We start from the raw sequence: 17,900 nt of genomic DNA, 5'->3' as shown, positions 1-17,900 counted from the left end.
TCAGTGATAAATAGTAATGTAATAATTGAAAACCTTCAGAGTACTAAAGTGGCAGTAGCACAGTTCTCACAGGAAGCAAGATGTAACGGTGCATCAAACAGTAAGCTTGCTGTACCTGCCCTGATGGAGCAACTGTTGGCATTACAGCAGCAGCAGATCCATCAGTTGCAACTGATTGAACAAATTCGTCACCAAATATTATTGTTGGCTTCCCAAAATACAGATATGCCAACATCTTCTAGTCCTTCTCAAGGTACTTTAAGAACATCTGCCAACCCCTTGTCCACATTAAGTTCCCATTTATCCCAGCAGCTGGCTGCAGCAGCTGGATTAGCACAAAGCCTTGCTAGTCAATCTGCCAGCATCAGTGGTGTGAAACAGTTACCCCCTATACAGCTACCTCAGAGCAACCCTGGCAACACTCTAATTCCATCCAGTAGTGGCTCTTCTCCAAATATTAACATACTGGCAGCAGCAGTTACAACACCATCCTCAGAAAAAGTGGCTTCAAGTATTGGTGGCTCACAGCTCAGCAACCCACCAGTAGCAGCATCATCTTCACCAGCTTTTGCAATAAGCAGTTTATTAAGTCCTGCATCTAATCCACTTCTACCTCAGCCCACCCCTAGTAACTCCGTTTTCTCCAGTCCCTTGTCCAATATTGGAACACCTGCAGAGGATTTAAACTCCTTGACTGCCTTGGCACAGCAAAGAAAAAGCAAGCCACCAAATGTAACTGCTTTTGAAGCTAAAAGTAATTCAGATGAGGCATTCTTTAAGCATAAATGCAGGTTCTGTGCTAAAGTGTTTGGGAGTGACAGTGCCTTGCAGATTCATTTGCGTTCTCACACAGGCGAGAGGCCGTTTAAATGCAACATATGTGGAAACAGGTTCTCCACAAAGGGAAACTTAAAAGTCCATTTTCAGCGTCATAAAGAAAAATACCCTCATATTCAAATGAACCCATACCCAGTGCCGGAGCATTTGGACAATATCCCTACGAGCACGGGTATTCCTTACGGGATGTCTATACCACCAGAGAAACCTGTCACAAGCTGGCTGGACAGCAAGCCAGTCCTTTCCACCCTGACGACTTCTGTTGGCCTGCCACTCCCACCAACCATTCCAAGCTTGACCCCATTCATCAAAACTGAGGAGCCTCAGCCGATTCCCATTAGCCATCCTTCTGCTAGTCCTCCCAACTCTGTCAAGAGCGATTCGGGAACAGCTGATCCCCCGTCAAAAATTTCCAATGGACTTTCAGATGAGGTAGAGGCTGGTGGTTTGCCTACCTCAAATGGCAAAGTGGAAGAAACTCCTCAAAACACAAGCGCCATCGCTAACGTGAGCAGCAGCTCTGTGAGCTCACCAGCAGCAGACTCAGGCTCCGGCAGTGTGGCCACCTTTACAAATCCACTGATGCCTCTAATGTCAGAGCAATTTAAGGCAAAGTTTCCCTTTGGAGGACTACTGGATTCAACATCAGCATCTGAAACGTCAAAGCTGCAGCAACTGGTAGAAAACATTGACAAAAAGGCAACCGATCCTAACGAGTGCATCATTTGCCACCGAGTCCTCAGCTGCCAGAGTGCACTGAAAATGCATTACCGCACACATACTGGTGAGAGGCCATTTAAATGTAAAATCTGTGGTCGTGCTTTCACTACTAAAGGCAACTTAAAGACTCACTACAGTGTCCACCGTGCCATGCCCCCACTGAGAGTACAACATTCATGCCCAATCTGCCAGAAAAAATTCACCAATGCTGTTGTGCTGCAGCAGCACATCCGAATGCACATGGGAGGGCAGATCCCAAACACCCCAGTGACAGAAAACTATCCTGAGTCAATGGAATCGGATACGGGATCTTTTGATGATAAGAATTTTGATGATATAGACAACTTCTCAGATGAGAACATGGAAGACTGTCCTGACAGCAGTGTGCCAGATACACCTAAATCTGCAGATGCATCACAAGACAGCTTGTCTTCTTCCCCTCTGCCTCTGGAAATGTCAAGTATCGCTGCTCTGGAAAATCAGATGAAGATGATCAATGCGGGACTGGCTGAACAACTTCAGGCAAGCCTAAAGTCAGTTGAAAATGGGTCAGTGGAAGGGGACGTTTTGACTAACGATTCGTCGTCTGTCGGTGGCGATATGGAAAGCCAAAGTGCTGGAAGCCCTGCTGTCTCAGAGTCTACCTCTTCCATGCAGGCCTTGTCCCCATCCAACAGCACTAATGATTACCACAAGTCACCAAGTATTGATGAGAAGCCAGTGAGAGCTTTACCAAGTGAATTTGCCAATGGTCTGTCTCCAACCCCTGCTAACAGTGGTGCTTTGGACTTGACATCCAGTAACACTGATAAAATGATTAAAGAAGAGTCTCTGAGTATGCTCTTTCCTTTTAGAGATAGAGGTAAATTTAAAAACACCGCATGTGACATTTGTGGCAAAACATTTGCTTGTCAGAGTGCCTTGGACATTCATTACAGAAGTCATACCAAAGAGAGACCATTTATTTGCACAGTTTGCAATCGTGGCTTTTCCACAAAGGGTAATTTGAAGCAGCATATGTTGACACATCAAATGCGAGATCTACCATCACAACTCTTTGAGCCCAATTCTAGTATTGGCCCTAATCAGAACTCTTCAGTTATGCCTGCAAATTCACTGTCATCACTCATAAAGACTGAGGTTAATGGCTTTGTGCACAGCTGTCCTCAAGATAGCAAAGAATCACCCTCTGGTCTAGTTGCTTCGGGGCCGCTGTCCTCCTCTGCCACGTCCCCTGTCCTGCTCCCTGCTCTTCCCAGAAGAACCCCCAAACAGCACTACTGCAACACGTGTGGGAAAACATTTTCTTCCTCCAGTGCTCTGCAGATCCACGAAAGGACACACACTGGTGAGAAACCTTTTGCCTGCACTATATGTGGAAGAGCATTCACTACAAAAGGCAATCTGAAGGTACTTTTTTCCTCTTGCTGTTCTTAGGTTTCATTTTCTCCTTCCTGGGGGTTTTGATTTTTTACATCTGTTAATGTTGCTAGCAGTGGCACCTTCAGGTATCTGTGGTGCAACAAACAGTGTATTTAGTCAGCTCTGGCAGACCTAGATGGCCTCTAGTTGACTGCTCATGTTGGCAGTTGGTCTGAAGTGTGAGCTGTTTTTGATGCTTAATTAAAATTCATCTACCAGCAAAGACTGTCTGTGTAGAGTGTGAAACGGAACAGCCAAGTGATGGTAAGGGGTACTAATTAACAGAGAGAAGTGTTTTGTAAGTCACACCTCTTTAAGAAGTGAAGGGCTCTTGAATGTGCTATTTTTCATAACTATCATGTAAGATGATGAGTGTTTAAAGAAGCTATTAACAGAATTCTGGAACTAATGGGCATTACTTTAATTGATTATATAACTAACATTTCCTACTGATATGTGTTTGAAAAAGCAAATATACTTAAGTTTTAGAACACCAGTTGAGCACTTTACTGTGTACATTTTTCTGTTGACAGAGTATTTCTCTAGAGGTTGCTGCCAGTGATGTGAGATGAATAATTACTTTCAGGCCATTCTGTCTATACACGAGGCTCTCCGATGAGCAATCAGTAAAGGATACTTTCTGCCTGTCTGAAAAGGACGTTTATAGGGTAAAGGGTGTCAAATACAATACTCACAATTGCAATGAAAGTGGACATAGCAATTCTAGCCCTGAAAGCAGCTATCTGCAATTGACAGAAAAAGGTGAAGTCATTATAAACTAAATACATGTAATAAAAAAAAAAAGAGTAACGGCACTGCATTGTTCAGCAAGAAGACAGGGTGTTCTGGGCAATGGTGATGGGCTGATCCAGAAGAAGTTTATTTGTTATTCCAGATGGGAAACGCAGCCCTGCATCCGCCACCTTTAGTGCCATTCAATATGTAACAAGACTGGACATGTTCATGGACCTCTGCCTTCTCTGTGATCAAAATAAGTTTGAAATCCCTGTCAACCCCTATTTTTTGTTTGTTTGTTTCTTCCTTTCTTTCTTTGCAGGTTCACATGGGCACCCACATGTGGAACAGTACTCCTGCAAGACGAGGCAGACGACTTTCTGTAGACGGCCCCATGACATTTCTAGGAGGCAATCCTGTAAAGTTCCCAGAAATGTTTCAGAAGGATTTGGCTGTGAGGTCAGGGAATGGAGACCCCTCCAGCTTCTGGAACCAGTACGCAGCAGCACTCTCCAATGGCTTGGCCATGAAGACCAATGAGATCTCTGTCATCCAGAATGGTGGCATCCCTCTGGCACCAGGGAGCCTGGGCAACGGTGGCAGCTCTCCCATCAGCGGCTTGACGGGAAGCCTGGAGAAGCTGCAGAATTCAGAACCCAACGCACCTCTAGCTGGTCTGGAGAAAATGGCAAGCAATGAAAATGGGACAAACTTCCATTTTACACATTTCGTGGAAGACAACAAAGAAATCGTAACAAATTAGAAAAAACTCCATAACTAACATTCCTGCAAATAGTGCAACCCAGGGTTGCTTTTTCCAAGCTGCAGGCCACAACATTACAAAGACTTTCTTTTGTACCATGTTTTACTTCTAGAGTTCTAAGAGAGCTTATTTATTAGTGATATAACCTTGCTTTGCAAACAAATGCAAGCATTAACTTTGGTCTCCTGTATTTTGAACTAAATACTAATCGACTAGAGTGCTGTAAACTTGCTGTAACATTTATGGCAGTTGCAAGTCTGTTCTGCTAGGTGATCTTATTCTGGCATTAACTTATTTTCTATACCCAGTTTAACATGAACTCTGGTACTGATACGATGCCTCAGTGATGCATTAGATCTTTAATAAAAATCTGTGTATAAATGTACACTTTGATCCTGCTGGAAATTTTGTCAGCAAACACATCGTTTTAATTTTTCCAAACAGAATTAAGGACTGGGAGAATATAGGCTGAACAGTGTGGGTCCTTTACACAGCTCAGTTTTTGATTTTTATTATAAAGTTAAAACTGCTTTAATTTTTGTAGGTTTAACATTTTCCGTTTCGAACTGTTATTTGTATTGTGCTTTTTACTTGAGTCGTCTTAAATGTTAATACATTTCTGTACAGTAATAAGCACGCAGATTATTAGAGAAGATACTGAAGTGTTGTTTTGGTAGTTGAAACTGAGACGTAACATTTTGCCTTGTAGGTATATTCATTATAGAAAATGTGCTGGACTTTCACAATGCTGCTAAGTATGGCATCTTGAACAACTTCTGTGGACAACTGTAGATGCTCCTGTATATACGATAAGACATCACTTTCATTAAAATGTACATATGTTCCTTACGAGACCAAGCCCCACTCCCTGACCAAGGGAACAAGTATAGTGTTTGTTTATTTTGTATTAGGTACTGGGGAGGGGGGCAGGGGGAACCTTGGACTGTTACATGCACTTTCTCGGAAAGCTGAAAGGAAAAGAGGTCCAGTTTCTTTAACATTTAATACTTACTAACAGCAGAGATACTGTAATTTTACTCGAGTAATCAAATACATTTTTGCAACAGATAAAATTTGCTGTCTCTGTGTTTTTAAAGTGTACCTGTATTTAGTAATCACTTTGTATTACTTTCCCTTGGTTAACATGAACTGTCCAGGTTGTATGTGTGTGTTTATATTTGTAAGTATGGGTATACATATATGTATTACATATTAATTGCTAGTATATTTTTCATACCCTCTGATAATGGGAAATTTCTCCTTAACTATTCAACTCTTCCTCATAAAACTGTAGATATTTTGACATTTTTAATTTCTTTATTAAAAAAAAATATGCTGCTAGCAAACACCTTATTGAGCCTAGCTAAGTTTCCTTTGAAGGAAATAATTTATCACATTTTAAGGCTTGATTTGGTTCAAATGCTTTATATTTGATAAATTTTATTCTATGAGATTGTATGTTCGTGGCATGCTTACGCTGCTATATCTGTGTTAAGATGTCCGCTTGCAGGCCTCCATATATTATATGGGGTTGATAAAGTGATTGTTTAAAAAAAAACAACCTGCTTTGGCCTTGCACATGATCCGGCTTCCCTTACGCACCTGCTATGATCATTGACCTGAACAGGAGTTTAGGGAAACAGAATTCAGCCTAATGTTTTCACCCAATAGCATTTAATCTCTTTATTTATGAAGAAAAAAAAAAGAGTTTGCCTTCAAATTATGCCTTCCAAAAAAAAAACAAAAAAAAACCAACCAAAATCCCAACCACAACAAACCCCCAAACAAAAAAAAAACCAAACCCAGGAATAACTGGATTTGTGTTCATGTGGAAAAAAAAATAGTTGTTTTTTTTATTGCAAAATTCAGGTATTTTTATGTTGGTTTTTTTTTTTTTTTTCTTTAAGATCAGTGTGGGAAGCGTTGCTTGCCTTTTATAGACAAGAAATTAGTTTGCTTTTCCCCCTCGTAGCTTGAGTTGTAAATTGGGCATCATAGAGGATTTAACACTGAAAAAGCTGGGGTGAGAAGTACTTTTCTTGAGGAGTTTTACCCTTCTTATGATTATGAATCCTTAGTAAAAATGCTGTAGTCTGAATACCTCTTGGACTTCATGTCTTTAGAACTTCTTCCTGCTCGAATGTGATGGTTCATGATATGCATTTTTGTTAAGATGTAAGTTGTATAAGAGAGCCAGCTGGCTTGTCAATGTGAATATTTAAGAATTTCAAGTCACCTTTTGGTCTCAGAAAAAGGCAAATTAAACGGATTTTGATGATTTTATCACTGACATACTAACTAATTCTCCTTTTAAACTGAGTTTAGATTTGTGCAAGAGAAAAGCAAGGAAGGGTTAGCAGACTCCAGTGGTGGGGGAGGGTTTCCTTTACGCGGGGCTGACTTAATGGTTTTAACTCCAGTCCTTGGAACCTCTTCTCATTTAAAGAGAGGTCTTTGACTTCCGAGGACCCTTAAGCCCTGCCAGGCAACGGGCAAGGGCTGTCGGCGGGCTGCGGGCGCTGTACGCACTCGGAGGGCAGGTCGCTGTCAGTTTCACTCCCTGTCGGCCGGGGCCCGGGGTCCCGCGAGCCGCCGCGCTCCGCTCCCCTGCGCGTGGAGCGGCTGGCGCACGCGGGCAGCCGGCGCGCGTGGGCGACCGTTAGGTCCCTGCCCCGCCCGGCTGAGGGGGTGCTGGCGGAGCGGGAGCCGAGGACTGCGCACCGAGGACCGTGCAGGAGCTGCCCCGCTGCCCGACGGGCTGCGTTTCCCCAACGACGGTGAAGTACACCTACCAGACCCAACTCCCCCTCAAGGGCGACAGACCCTTTTCTGCCCCCACCCTTTCGAAGCGTTTCCCCAAGGCCCCGGGGAGCTCCCCCCGGGACTGGGGCTGCAGCGGGCAGGACCCCCAGAGCTCCTCGAGACACCCTTTCCTCGGCCGCCCGCCTGATTGCGAGATTGAGCGCGGCTGGGCTGCCGTTGCCCTAATTAGCCAGTGCACTGTCCTGCTGGATTGCTGCTGCTGCTGCTGCTGCTGCTCCACTTTGTGCTTCTCTCGCTACCGTCTGCGAAGGTGGGTGCTGGGTTGGGGGAGGGAACCAGCTAGCCCCGTGCCTCCCGCTGGCACTGGAGTTGGCGGAGCGTGCCTGGGCTGTTATCTGCGCAGAGGCGGTTCCGTTCCCGTTTTCCTGCCGCCTCCTAACAGAACGGCGGTCCGGCCCGCTGCGAAACCCGGGGTTGCCTCGTCAGGGTGCTAAGGCCGTGCCTGGTGGGGTGCAGAGTCAGGGGCTGCCCGCCCCGTCAGGCGGAGCGCCTGGCTGGCCGCCTGTGAACTGCCGGAGAAGGGGAGGGGGGAGGAATAATTTGCTCTGGAAATGCGGAATGCTAAATTTCCCGTTACTTGACACCAGACCGTGGGGACCGGGGGAAGTTACCTCTCCCCAGAGCTGTCCTCTGGCAAGCGCACAAAGGTGCCCGCGTCGCCTCGCAGCTGGGCGCCGCGCTACCTCGCTGCAATTACCCAGCGCAGGATTTCCTATTCACAGACACTGAATTAATCCTTTTTCAAGAACAGATTTTTTTTTTTTTCTTTACAGTTTTGTTTGCGCGGCGGAGTTTTTCTCATTAGCAACAAAGTTTTCTTCCCCTGCTTTCCCTCCCCACCCCCTTCTTCTCACCCATCGCAATTTTATCATCGACTGAAAGCACAGTGGGGTGGGTTTTTCTTCACGCCGACAGTCATTTATTGCATTCATTTAATCAGCCCTAGTGATTTCCTTCACCCAGGAACAGACGTGATTTATCTAAAAATTGGGCTAATACCGTGCGAAACTTCTCCGTTCGGGAAGAGCCCACGGTAGAGCAGCCGGAGACGCCCGGCCCGGCCCGACTGCGAGGCTGCGGGGCTGCCCGGGCTGCCGAGGGCTTCGCTAGCAGCGGGCCCGGGAATCTGGGGGTTTGCGCGAGTATCTGAAGGAGGAGAGGACGCGGGTACGTTCCGCGACTGAGGGAGACGAGCTTTGGGGCGCCGCGTTCGCCCGGTCGCGGAGCAGCCTGTCTGGTGGTCGCTCCGATTTCATGAGACAAACGGGAGAAGTAGCAGAGTAAACAGAATGAAAGGCTGAAAAGGGCGTGGAGGGCTAAACAAAAGCACCCTCTATAGCAGCAGAATGGAGAGAGAGGAGTCAGGGCAGCACATCTGATGAGTAGGAACGAGGCTTCTCTATTGGTGAGGCAAGGGTGAGACTGGAAGTGGAACAGCAAATAGCCTGGCTTATTTTGTGTGATGATGACGGCCAAATCCAAAGCTCTTTTCACAGAAAAAAAAATAGGAATTTCGGTATTCCTACCTAGGCTGCACTGTAGTTTGAGATTTAGGGACAAATTGCAAGCCCTTCATACTTCAGCAATCAGCAAAGCACTTCAGTGTTGCTGTTTAAAGAATATTTGCTGACCATCAAAAAGCAGCCGTTGCTGCTCAGTTTGAGTTTTTCTTTGGGGCATAGTTCCTGCTTTTGGGAGTCCTGAAGTCACAAGCTACCTGACTGCGTCTTTGCAAGAGGAGGCCAGTAGTTTTACTTGGCAGGAAAAGGCATGACATTTTAGTGTGACACTTTTCTTTTTGCTGTCTCAATGCCAGTCTTCAAAGCCCCAGTTTTATCTGGGACATTTAAAATCAAAATAACATTTACAAATGTGATTTCTTTCTCTCATGAATATGAGTTGACAGAAGTTAAAATAGTGTTTTGCAGTTAAGTGGGTACAGTTATTTAAGCTGGAAGTAATGTCTCTTTGACTTGAAATATAATAACTTAAAGATTTCACATATGATACAGTCTCTTGTATAAATTCTTATCTCTAGATAAAAAGCTAAGGAGGAGTAGAGCCTTGGAAATGTTAATTTTAATAGGAAAGAACACAAATAATTGGAAAATGTGCAACTTTATCTGAGAAAAAAGTTAACCTGCATTTATGTTAGGTTTTCTGATTTGATATTTCTGGTTTTTTAACATCCAGGTTATAGTTAATATCAGAATAGCTGCCCTGAGCCAATCTCTCTGTCACTACTGGCAGTGGCCTAGCAGATACGTGGAAGATTACAAGTGCATGGTGATGCCTCCTTGGGAAGATCTTGTTCAAAGGACATGGGATTTGGGAGGCACCAAACCACATTCAGTGGTTGGAGTATTTACAGGTAAGTGAGGTGTAAGCACGGCAGTGATTCAGATTACATTTCTGGCCCAAATTGTGTTATAGGTTTGTCCTACCACAGGTCTTTTTCTTTGGCTTCCATTTTATTTTCTGTTTGTCTTCAGACATATATCTTTGAATCTAAATTTCTTAAGAGGCAAAAGTCTCCCAGTGGTAGGGGAAAAGGAGCAGTATAGCAAGAAGAGGAGAGCAGGCAGGAGCAATTTTCTTTAGTGCTCAGGTTTGTCTGGTACTGAGGGGGCTGGTGAATACCACGCACTCAAGGATAGACAACGTTCTTTACAGTACTCTGCATGGTGGGTGGGGCCAGCGTCTTGTATGCAGCTAATGCTCAGCCTATGGTATGCCTGAGAGAATACCTACTGGAGAATTGTAGAGTAAGGAGGTGATGTCATCATTTTTATAGAAGTTAACTAATTAACCCAAGTTGCAGGCTTTTCTTAACTTTCAGAAGTTACTGTCACTTTTGGAAAGCAGTTTTAATTCAGGTAGGTGGGGACCAAAAGTGTGTCCGTATCTGTGTTACACTTTGTCACCTGTGCTAGTAAGTAAGGTCCTCACTGGAACAATCAACCTTGAAACTTCTGGTGTCATTTTGTTTCAAAGGTAAGGAGTCTCTCCATGTTAGCAGACATTCACATCATCTGTATAGACAGCTCTCTTGACCATGGTAGTGCTGAAGTGCAAAGGTCTATTTTCATTATTTAAAGGTCTAAAAAATGCAGCATCACAATGTCAGATGCGTGAAGCAGAAGCCCTGCAGCACCTGGCATCAGGTGGTGTGACACGAGCAGTATACAGATTTGAATATGGAAAGCAAAAAACTGAGAGGTCTGGCACACTGTCATGGATTTAACCCAATTGGTCACTACCTTCTTTCTTGTCTCTGTGTTTTTTCCATGAAAAATAACTTCAAAGCAGGGTCAGTGAGACCAACCAGATGAATAATGTTGAGACTTTTTTTCAAAGCAGCACTTTGAAAGCTTTCTTTAGCAGTGAATAGTTCTGAATTGCTTTTCTTTCACTGGGATTTTTTAAAGTCAGTTAATAGACAGTGAAGCTAATATTTGTTTTATATGTACAGTATCTAAGTAGATAATTGTGTTCAGTGTTAAATGTGCATTCACATGAACACCTGTCTTTGTCTTGGTTAGAGGACCCAGAGACTGAATAGATATAAAATGTTTATGTGTCTGTTTCCTTGTCTACACTGAATACCGAGTCCTCTTGGCAATTTGTGTCAGCGCTGCTGTTGAGAATGAGGCTGTTGTGATGGTTAGATCACTGGTTAGCTCTGTTGTGAGGATCCCTTAATACCAGCATAGATCTCTGGTGCTGATACACGTAAACTATTTTAACTCAACTCTCTGCTTAAATCAGCTCAGCTTATTTTGGTTTCAAACACTGAAGAATGTCCGAGTGCTGCACAGATAATTTCTGTCCCTGTGTCTTTGGCTCTTTAAGGTGTTAGTGTCTTTCCCTTTCAGTCTAAATTTTTGTTTCTGTCTAGTGAGATTTCCTCCTCTGCTCCATATTTGGGTGAGTGGAATCAATTGCATAAGGAATCTCTATTGATATCACTGCAAAGATGGTGATTTCTTGTTTGGTGAATAAAATCCTTAAATAAGGAAATGTCCAAAATGTAGCAGGCAGGTTTCAAGAGTTAACGAGATCATCTTGTGTAAGGAGATTGAAGTCAGGCAGAAGAGAATTCATAAAGCTACAGCTCGTTTGAGCCAGAATTTCATGAGATATTTACCTTCCAGACCAAGACTCCTGAAGGGCCAACTGTCTACAAAATGAGCTTAGCTTAAAATGTCACTGAAGGCATTTTTAAGATAGAATGTTTAACTTTGCATTGGAGGGAGAGCACTCCATAATTTGTCCTATTGTGACAGAGCATAGCTGTAACAGTTTAAAACACCAGGGCTATTACTTCAGCAGTCTCCTTACTGATGTTAGATAGTCGCCTAGAGTCACTTTTCTTGCGTGACCTATACAAAAAAGTAAATTGGGCCCCTGTGCGCTCGCCTGGCTTTGAAGAAGTTATTAAACCACCTCTCTCTTTCCAAAGCTATATGCATTCACGCTGGTATCCTCAATAAAGCTGGGACACAAATAAAAAAGCAAACAAACCAGTCACAATAGCATTCAATGCACTTAAACTTTGAGGAAATGAAAATCAATATTTGTCACATGGAGGGAAAAGGTAAAGTGGGCTGAGAAAAAATGTCCAGCTTTCTTAAAAGCCATTAGTGAAAATGAAAAGTTGTCAGCAATGCTGAAATTTAATTCCTGCGTCAGTGCTGTTTGAACACAGGATTTTGTTGTTGTAGTTTTCACCCTGTGTTTACTGATGCGTGCACTAGCTTGATGGGCGCATGTTCCTTTACTGTTAGTGCTGCTGAATGGAGTTTGTTACATTTTAACTGCTCGTGGTTTGGAGCTGTGGAAGCTTATGTATCTGCTTTGCTTGTGCTTGAAGTGTCAGGGACTATTTTGGAAACTTCATCCCTGTCTTTGGGCACATGTCACCTCAGGCAAGTTGCTCAAATCTCTTGATGCGTTTCATCAAGTAATGTTAACAATAATTCCTTACCTTTTACTTTTTGTTCATTTCAGCTATCTTGATAGGATGCTGTTCAGACTGGCCTTTCACAGTATGTGCATAACATACATAGCTACTCTTTTGGAATATAAATGGTTATAAAATATCCAGCTATTCGAATTGCAGCATATCTTAGAACACCTGAAAGTGCTCTGCTTGTACCTCAGTACAACATTGTCCACTTATTAGATGAAGTTTGAAAGTTAATGCCATGTTATGTATGCTTTCATTTTTGCTGTATTTGTAAGAACTGCAGTTTTGCTAAACCTTCTAAAGAACTGAAGGTACACAAGTCTGTGGGGTCCAGTAAGATCCACCCACAGGTCTCAAGGGGAGTGGCAGACGAAGTTGCCAAACCCCTGTCCACCACATTCAAAAAGTCATGGCAATCTGGTGAAGTCCCTGCTGACTGGAAAAGGGGAATCATAACCCCCATCTTCAAAAAGGGAAAAAAGGAAGAGCCTGGAAAGCATAGGCCAGTCAGGGTCATCTCTGTGCCTGGTAAAATCATGAGGCACATCCTCCTGAAAGTTTTGCTAAGGTGCATGGAAGATGAAGAAGAGGTGATATGAGTTAATCAGTATGGCTTCACCAAGGGCAAATCATGCCTGATGAACCTGGTCACATTCTATGATGGAGTTACAGCAACTGATGTTATCTAGCAGGACTTGTGTGAAGTGATACCGTCCCATGTGACGCTCTGGTCACCCAATTAGAAAAGTATGCACTTGAGGGGCAGACCACTTGCTGGGTAGGGAATTGCCTGGGTGGCTTCAGTCAGAGTTCAGATCAATGGCTCAATGCCCAAATGGAGACCAGTGACAATGGCGTCCCTTTGGTAGGTACTGGGACCAGTACTGTCAGCAATATGGACAGTGGAATTGACTGTGCCCTCATTAAGTTTGTGGATGACACTAAGCTGTGTGGTCTGATTGAGAGGGGGGTTGGCTGTAAGCTTGAGGAGATTTAGACTAGATACTAGGAAGAAATTCTTTACAGTAAGGGTGGTGAGATGCTGGAACAAGTTGCCCAAGAAGGTTGTGAATGGCCTCTCCTTGGAGGTTAGATGAGGCTTTGAGCAGCATGGTCTAGTGGAAGGTCTCCCTGCCCATGGCAGGGGGATTTGAACTGGTCTCTTCCAACCTAAACTATTCTATGAATCTATGAACTGTTGCATGTAGCCACAGTCTTTTAACATTTTCCATGTAGACAAAATGTCCTGACGCACAGTCCAATGAAATTGTGGTTGCATTTGCTGCCTTGCAACAATTACTTGTAGCTGATTTCCAGTTTCAGTGATGAGAGATAGCTTTCAGCCTGAGCTGCAGGTAGTGAATTCTCTTGATATATTCCCAATATATTAAAAAAAAAAAAAAAAAAAAAAAGCTAAACCAAAATATGTGGAATTGTAAAGATCATGTTTAATCAGAAGACAAGTCCCGGATGATACACAGTTTTATGTTTTTGGGGTCAGACTTGTGGCATTAGCGACTTCCTAGTTGGTTTGAGGATGGTATGTGAGGTAGAAGATGTGAAAAACTTGGTTCCAGTGTGGTGTGGACAGTGCATTAAAATGGTGTGCAAATTGGAGTCCTCTGCAGCTTTTGTAGTATTTTGTGATGCTTTTTATTTTCTTTCAAAAAATATATACTATATGAAATGATGAGCAACAAGCACAGTACTGCAGCTATGTGTTGAAATGCAGCTATAGGTATGTCCATGGTCTGCCTCATTGTTGAACACTAAGGATTACAATAAAGACAGGAAATATTTTGTATCCACTGAGATATTGTCTGTGTTTGGCCAGTTTGCTCTTTGTAGTTATGTACACAGCAGTGACAGTCTTTGCTTATGAAAGGGTTACTCTGGGTTTTGAAGCACTGGCCATGGGTGATGTAAGTCAGCAAGTCGTACACGTTCAAATGTTTTTGTGTCTGTCTTGTAGAGAAACAGAACAGAGTGAGTTTTATTTCATCGGGATTCTGAAGTAACTGTCAACAGAAACCTGAAGTTTTGCATTTATATACAGTTCATCGCAAAGAGCTTTCTTTTTATCTGAAAATTAGATACTGACAGCAGTAGCAGTAAGGACAGAACAGATGAGGAACGTGGCCAGAAATTTCCACCTCCTGCTCCACAATTTTTTTTCAACTTGGCCTAGATTTCAAGCTTGTTCAATTCTTTATTCTATCTCAATTTATGTAATGCTCAATTTAAACCATTTCAAGGAATCATGAGTTTTGGAAAGTGCTACTCTGTCTGAAAAGTTGTACTTTTAGAATGTGACACAAAGTCACTTAAAATCATGGCTCAAATCCCATGGTAGTAGTCAGTTACATGCTTCTATCCTAGACAAGCCCACTGCAGCCATCCTAATGGTTGCTCTGTCTGGCTAACAGTTTCCTCTCCCTCAAAAAAAAATTTTTTTTTTTAATCTTATCAAAGAAATCAATTAGTTTGTGGTTTGTTTAGTCTTTATGTGTACAAGTGGGGGAAAACATGCTAATAGAGCCATGGTATAGTCAGGCACCTGTAGCTGGCATGGGATGTGATTGTGAAATGATGTATGCAGTATACTGTTAACTCTTTGTAGAGGGCCAAATCCAGGCTACTGCATTTCCAGATGTGTGTTAGGGGAGATTTGACCTTAATGACGATATATAAAGAATATATAATTAGTTGCTGTGGAAGGCTCTAAAGTAGCAGGGAGTCATATATCTCTAACTCTTAAGGATTAGAAGTTGTCTCTTGTATTTATTTTCTGCCTGCCTGCTTTCCGTCTTGCCAGTTTTGGCAGATTTTGAGGCAGATGCTCGTAGCTGCTCGTAGCTGCTGAGACTTTTGCTGGTCTCGTTTGTTTACTATTCGGTGTTTTCTTCCTTCTTCCTGTTCTTCATTGTTTCTTGATTTTTATTTTTTTTCCTGAGAAAGATATTCAGAAACAAGCTTTTTCACAGGAAATGTATGAGAAGGGCTGTGGGTGTGTTTTGTTTGATACAACCTTACAGTACAGTTTGAGTGAGAAATCTACATTTACACCTGGGAGAACCAAGTAATTTAGATCTTCTTCATGAGTGCTTCCTTCCCCTTCTTTCATCTCATATGTTCACTCTTCAGTTTTCATGCTATTATTGCATGCCTGTGTTAACTTATTTTAAAATACCATATTTGTCTGTATTTACTTGAAGAACATTAACTCCAGTTAAAATAGAGAATTCTCAATAACATTCCAGATTGGGGGGGTTGTTTTGGTTTGGGTTTTGTTTGTTTTTGGTTTTTTTTAGCAGGAGTGTTGATTCCAGAAATGTTTATGCAACACTGATGAAAACCTGGACCAGTCATTGCAAAAAACTTGAAATAGAAAATTAAACTATTTAATAGTGATCAAATGCTGCTACCAAGTTTAGTATTTAGTGAAATTGGAAATGTTACATCCTTCTGATTTGGTAATAAGCCTACAGTGACTCATCAGGGTGGTGTGGCTTTTTCCTTTGCTCTTAAGAAGTGTGTGGTATTGATCAAACTGTGAAATAATACAATAGCTGAAGCTCAGGTAGCAAATATGCATTGAATTGATCTCCCTTTACTAAGCTTCCTATATCCCAGCATTATTTATGGCAGAAGGACTGATTCTGGAAAATAGCTTTGTTAAATACCACCTTGTAATACCTGTTTAAAGGATGGGAAAAGAAGCATTCTCTAGTTTGTTAACTTTAAGTATTGAGAGTAGAAGTGATGTGCACATAATATTGTTATGATTCATACAAACCACTTTTCAAACAACTCAATATATTTCATTACCTCCTTTCCAGCAGAAGTATTGATTTTTGTTTTGTGGTTTTATAACACAATTTCAAGGCTGTTGTAGTTTAATGAGCCATGTTCTTATGATGTTTAAAAAGATTTGAAGATATTATGGATTGCCCATCTCTTGTCACCTCGTTCTTTCTCTCACCCGTATAAACTCAGCGTAAGAATGAATAGGGCAGCCAGCTATGTGGCTTTTTGTGTTTGAGATCAAAGTGCTACTGAAGAACAATAGCAGGCCACACTTCTGTGTTCGTGACCACACACAGCAGCACCTGCAGAGCAGTAAAATGTCATTGTTGCTTCTGCAGTTTGAGCACAGAGGAAGCACCACTGAGGTGGCAGATGATTCTAATAATACTTGATGTGAATTGATGGGGAAGGAGGACCATAACACAGAGGGCTTTTTATTATAAGTCTTGACTTCCCAAGCTGTGAACAACAGAATACCGCACCTGTGGACTTTCTTCAAATCAACCATTATGGAAAGTGACAGATTTTATTAACTTAAGGAAGAACTTTTCAACATGGGAAATTTGTAGCTTATTTTTGAGACACGAAGGAAAAAAGCAGAAGGATATATTACATATTTCCCACTGCTCATACTTTCCTAGTGTGCTTTGCTTTTTGAATGGGCTGCAACAGAATCACAGGGGCATTATTAGAAGGGCACTTATCTTAGGAAAAAAAACCAAAACCCCAAAACCAATTGCTTCATGTCTTAGATGAACAGTGGGGTTGGTAAGAAAAGAACACATTTCTTGAAGAGATACTTGTAGTAATTTTAAGAGATACTGAGAATAGCTGAAACTTGCAGGGAAAAATTGTAATCACAATATAAATGACTTATACTAGGCACTGTCTGTGCAGTCAGCATCTCTCTCGCGTGTCCAGCTTTGGAAAGGTTCTTGCACAGCAGGAGCTGGGTACGAGGGCTGCAAGACAGTAGTGTTGTCAGAGACAGGTAAATGGAGCTGCCATACATTTGGACAACACAGAGCTTGCTTTCATCTCTGCACAGGTCAGTCTATGAGTTCTGTTTGCAACAGCAAAACGTCATTGCTTGAAGACATCTTCTACAATTTCTGTTCTGGGATTGTAACAGTACACCGATCTGATTTTAGAGTGAAGTGGTGACACAGAGCAGCACCAGTGTATTTTTTTTGTTCATGTGGCTGTGATGGCCCCTGTAGTGTAATGCACAGATATTGCAAAAGTTGGAAAGATTAGATGCCTGGAGGTCTAATACTAGAATGATTCCTACCTATAGCTTAAATTAACAGAGTGCAGGATATGATTTATCTAGAGTGTTTTCCATTATTTTTAATTAAATGTGTGGCTGTATTCTGGCTGTTATGATTTTGCTCATAGGCACAAGCCTCCGGTACCCATATGAATCTAAACATGTCTGAATCTTTGCGTAGGTGTGATTAATACCCCAAGGATGATACAAGTCAGATTGCCTTAAAAACAGAGCACGCACAACACAACAAAGTGCTTATCCTGACTTCCTTTTTTGATCTTCATATGTATATAGATTTACAGTCAAATTGGAAAGAATTGTTGAAGTTATAACTCTTGTAATATTAATGGAGAAGAGTTGACAGATCAAGCATGAAGTCAACGGGATCATGGTTATTAGCTAAAAGCACAGTGCTTTCTGGTGATTCTTTCTGTTCTAAAAATAAGCTCTGGATGCACTGAAAATCAGTTTGCAGAAAACACTTAAGTAAAGCGATCATGCAGGGTAGTTGGTGGAATATTATGCTTTTCATTTGCACAAACAGATGGTAATCG

General features: G+C 42.3%; 1 protein-coding gene across 4 annotated transcripts in view; it reads left to right on the top strand.

Moving 5' to 3' along the window:
- The window catches only part of SALL1 (spalt like transcription factor 1), a 17,407-nt gene extending 11,857 nt beyond the window's left edge, over nt 1-5,550 (top strand). For all 4 annotated transcript variants that reach the window (XM_064160365.1, XM_064160368.1, XM_064160367.1 and 1 more), the window contains 2 exons: nt 1-2,967; nt 4,037-5,550. The exon at nt 1-2,967 is cut by the window's left edge and continues 449 nt beyond it. In XM_064160365.1, coding sequence (XP_064016435.1) covers nt 1-2,967; nt 4,037-4,477 — 3,408 coding nt within the window. In that variant the 3' untranslated portion in view covers nt 4,478-5,550. The remainder of the gene's footprint in view (nt 2,968-4,036) is intronic.
- The last annotated feature ends 12,350 nt before the right edge of the window (nt 5,551-17,900 follow it).

The sequence above is a fragment of the Pogoniulus pusillus genome, chromosome 20 (genome assembly GCF_015220805.1).
Source record: "Pogoniulus pusillus isolate bPogPus1 chromosome 20, bPogPus1.pri, whole genome shotgun sequence".
In the NCBI taxonomy this organism is placed as follows: domain Eukaryota; kingdom Metazoa; phylum Chordata; class Aves; order Piciformes; family Lybiidae; genus Pogoniulus; species Pogoniulus pusillus.
Note: the sequence above shows the minus strand (reverse complement) of the source record. Positions and strands in the feature narration are given on the sequence as shown.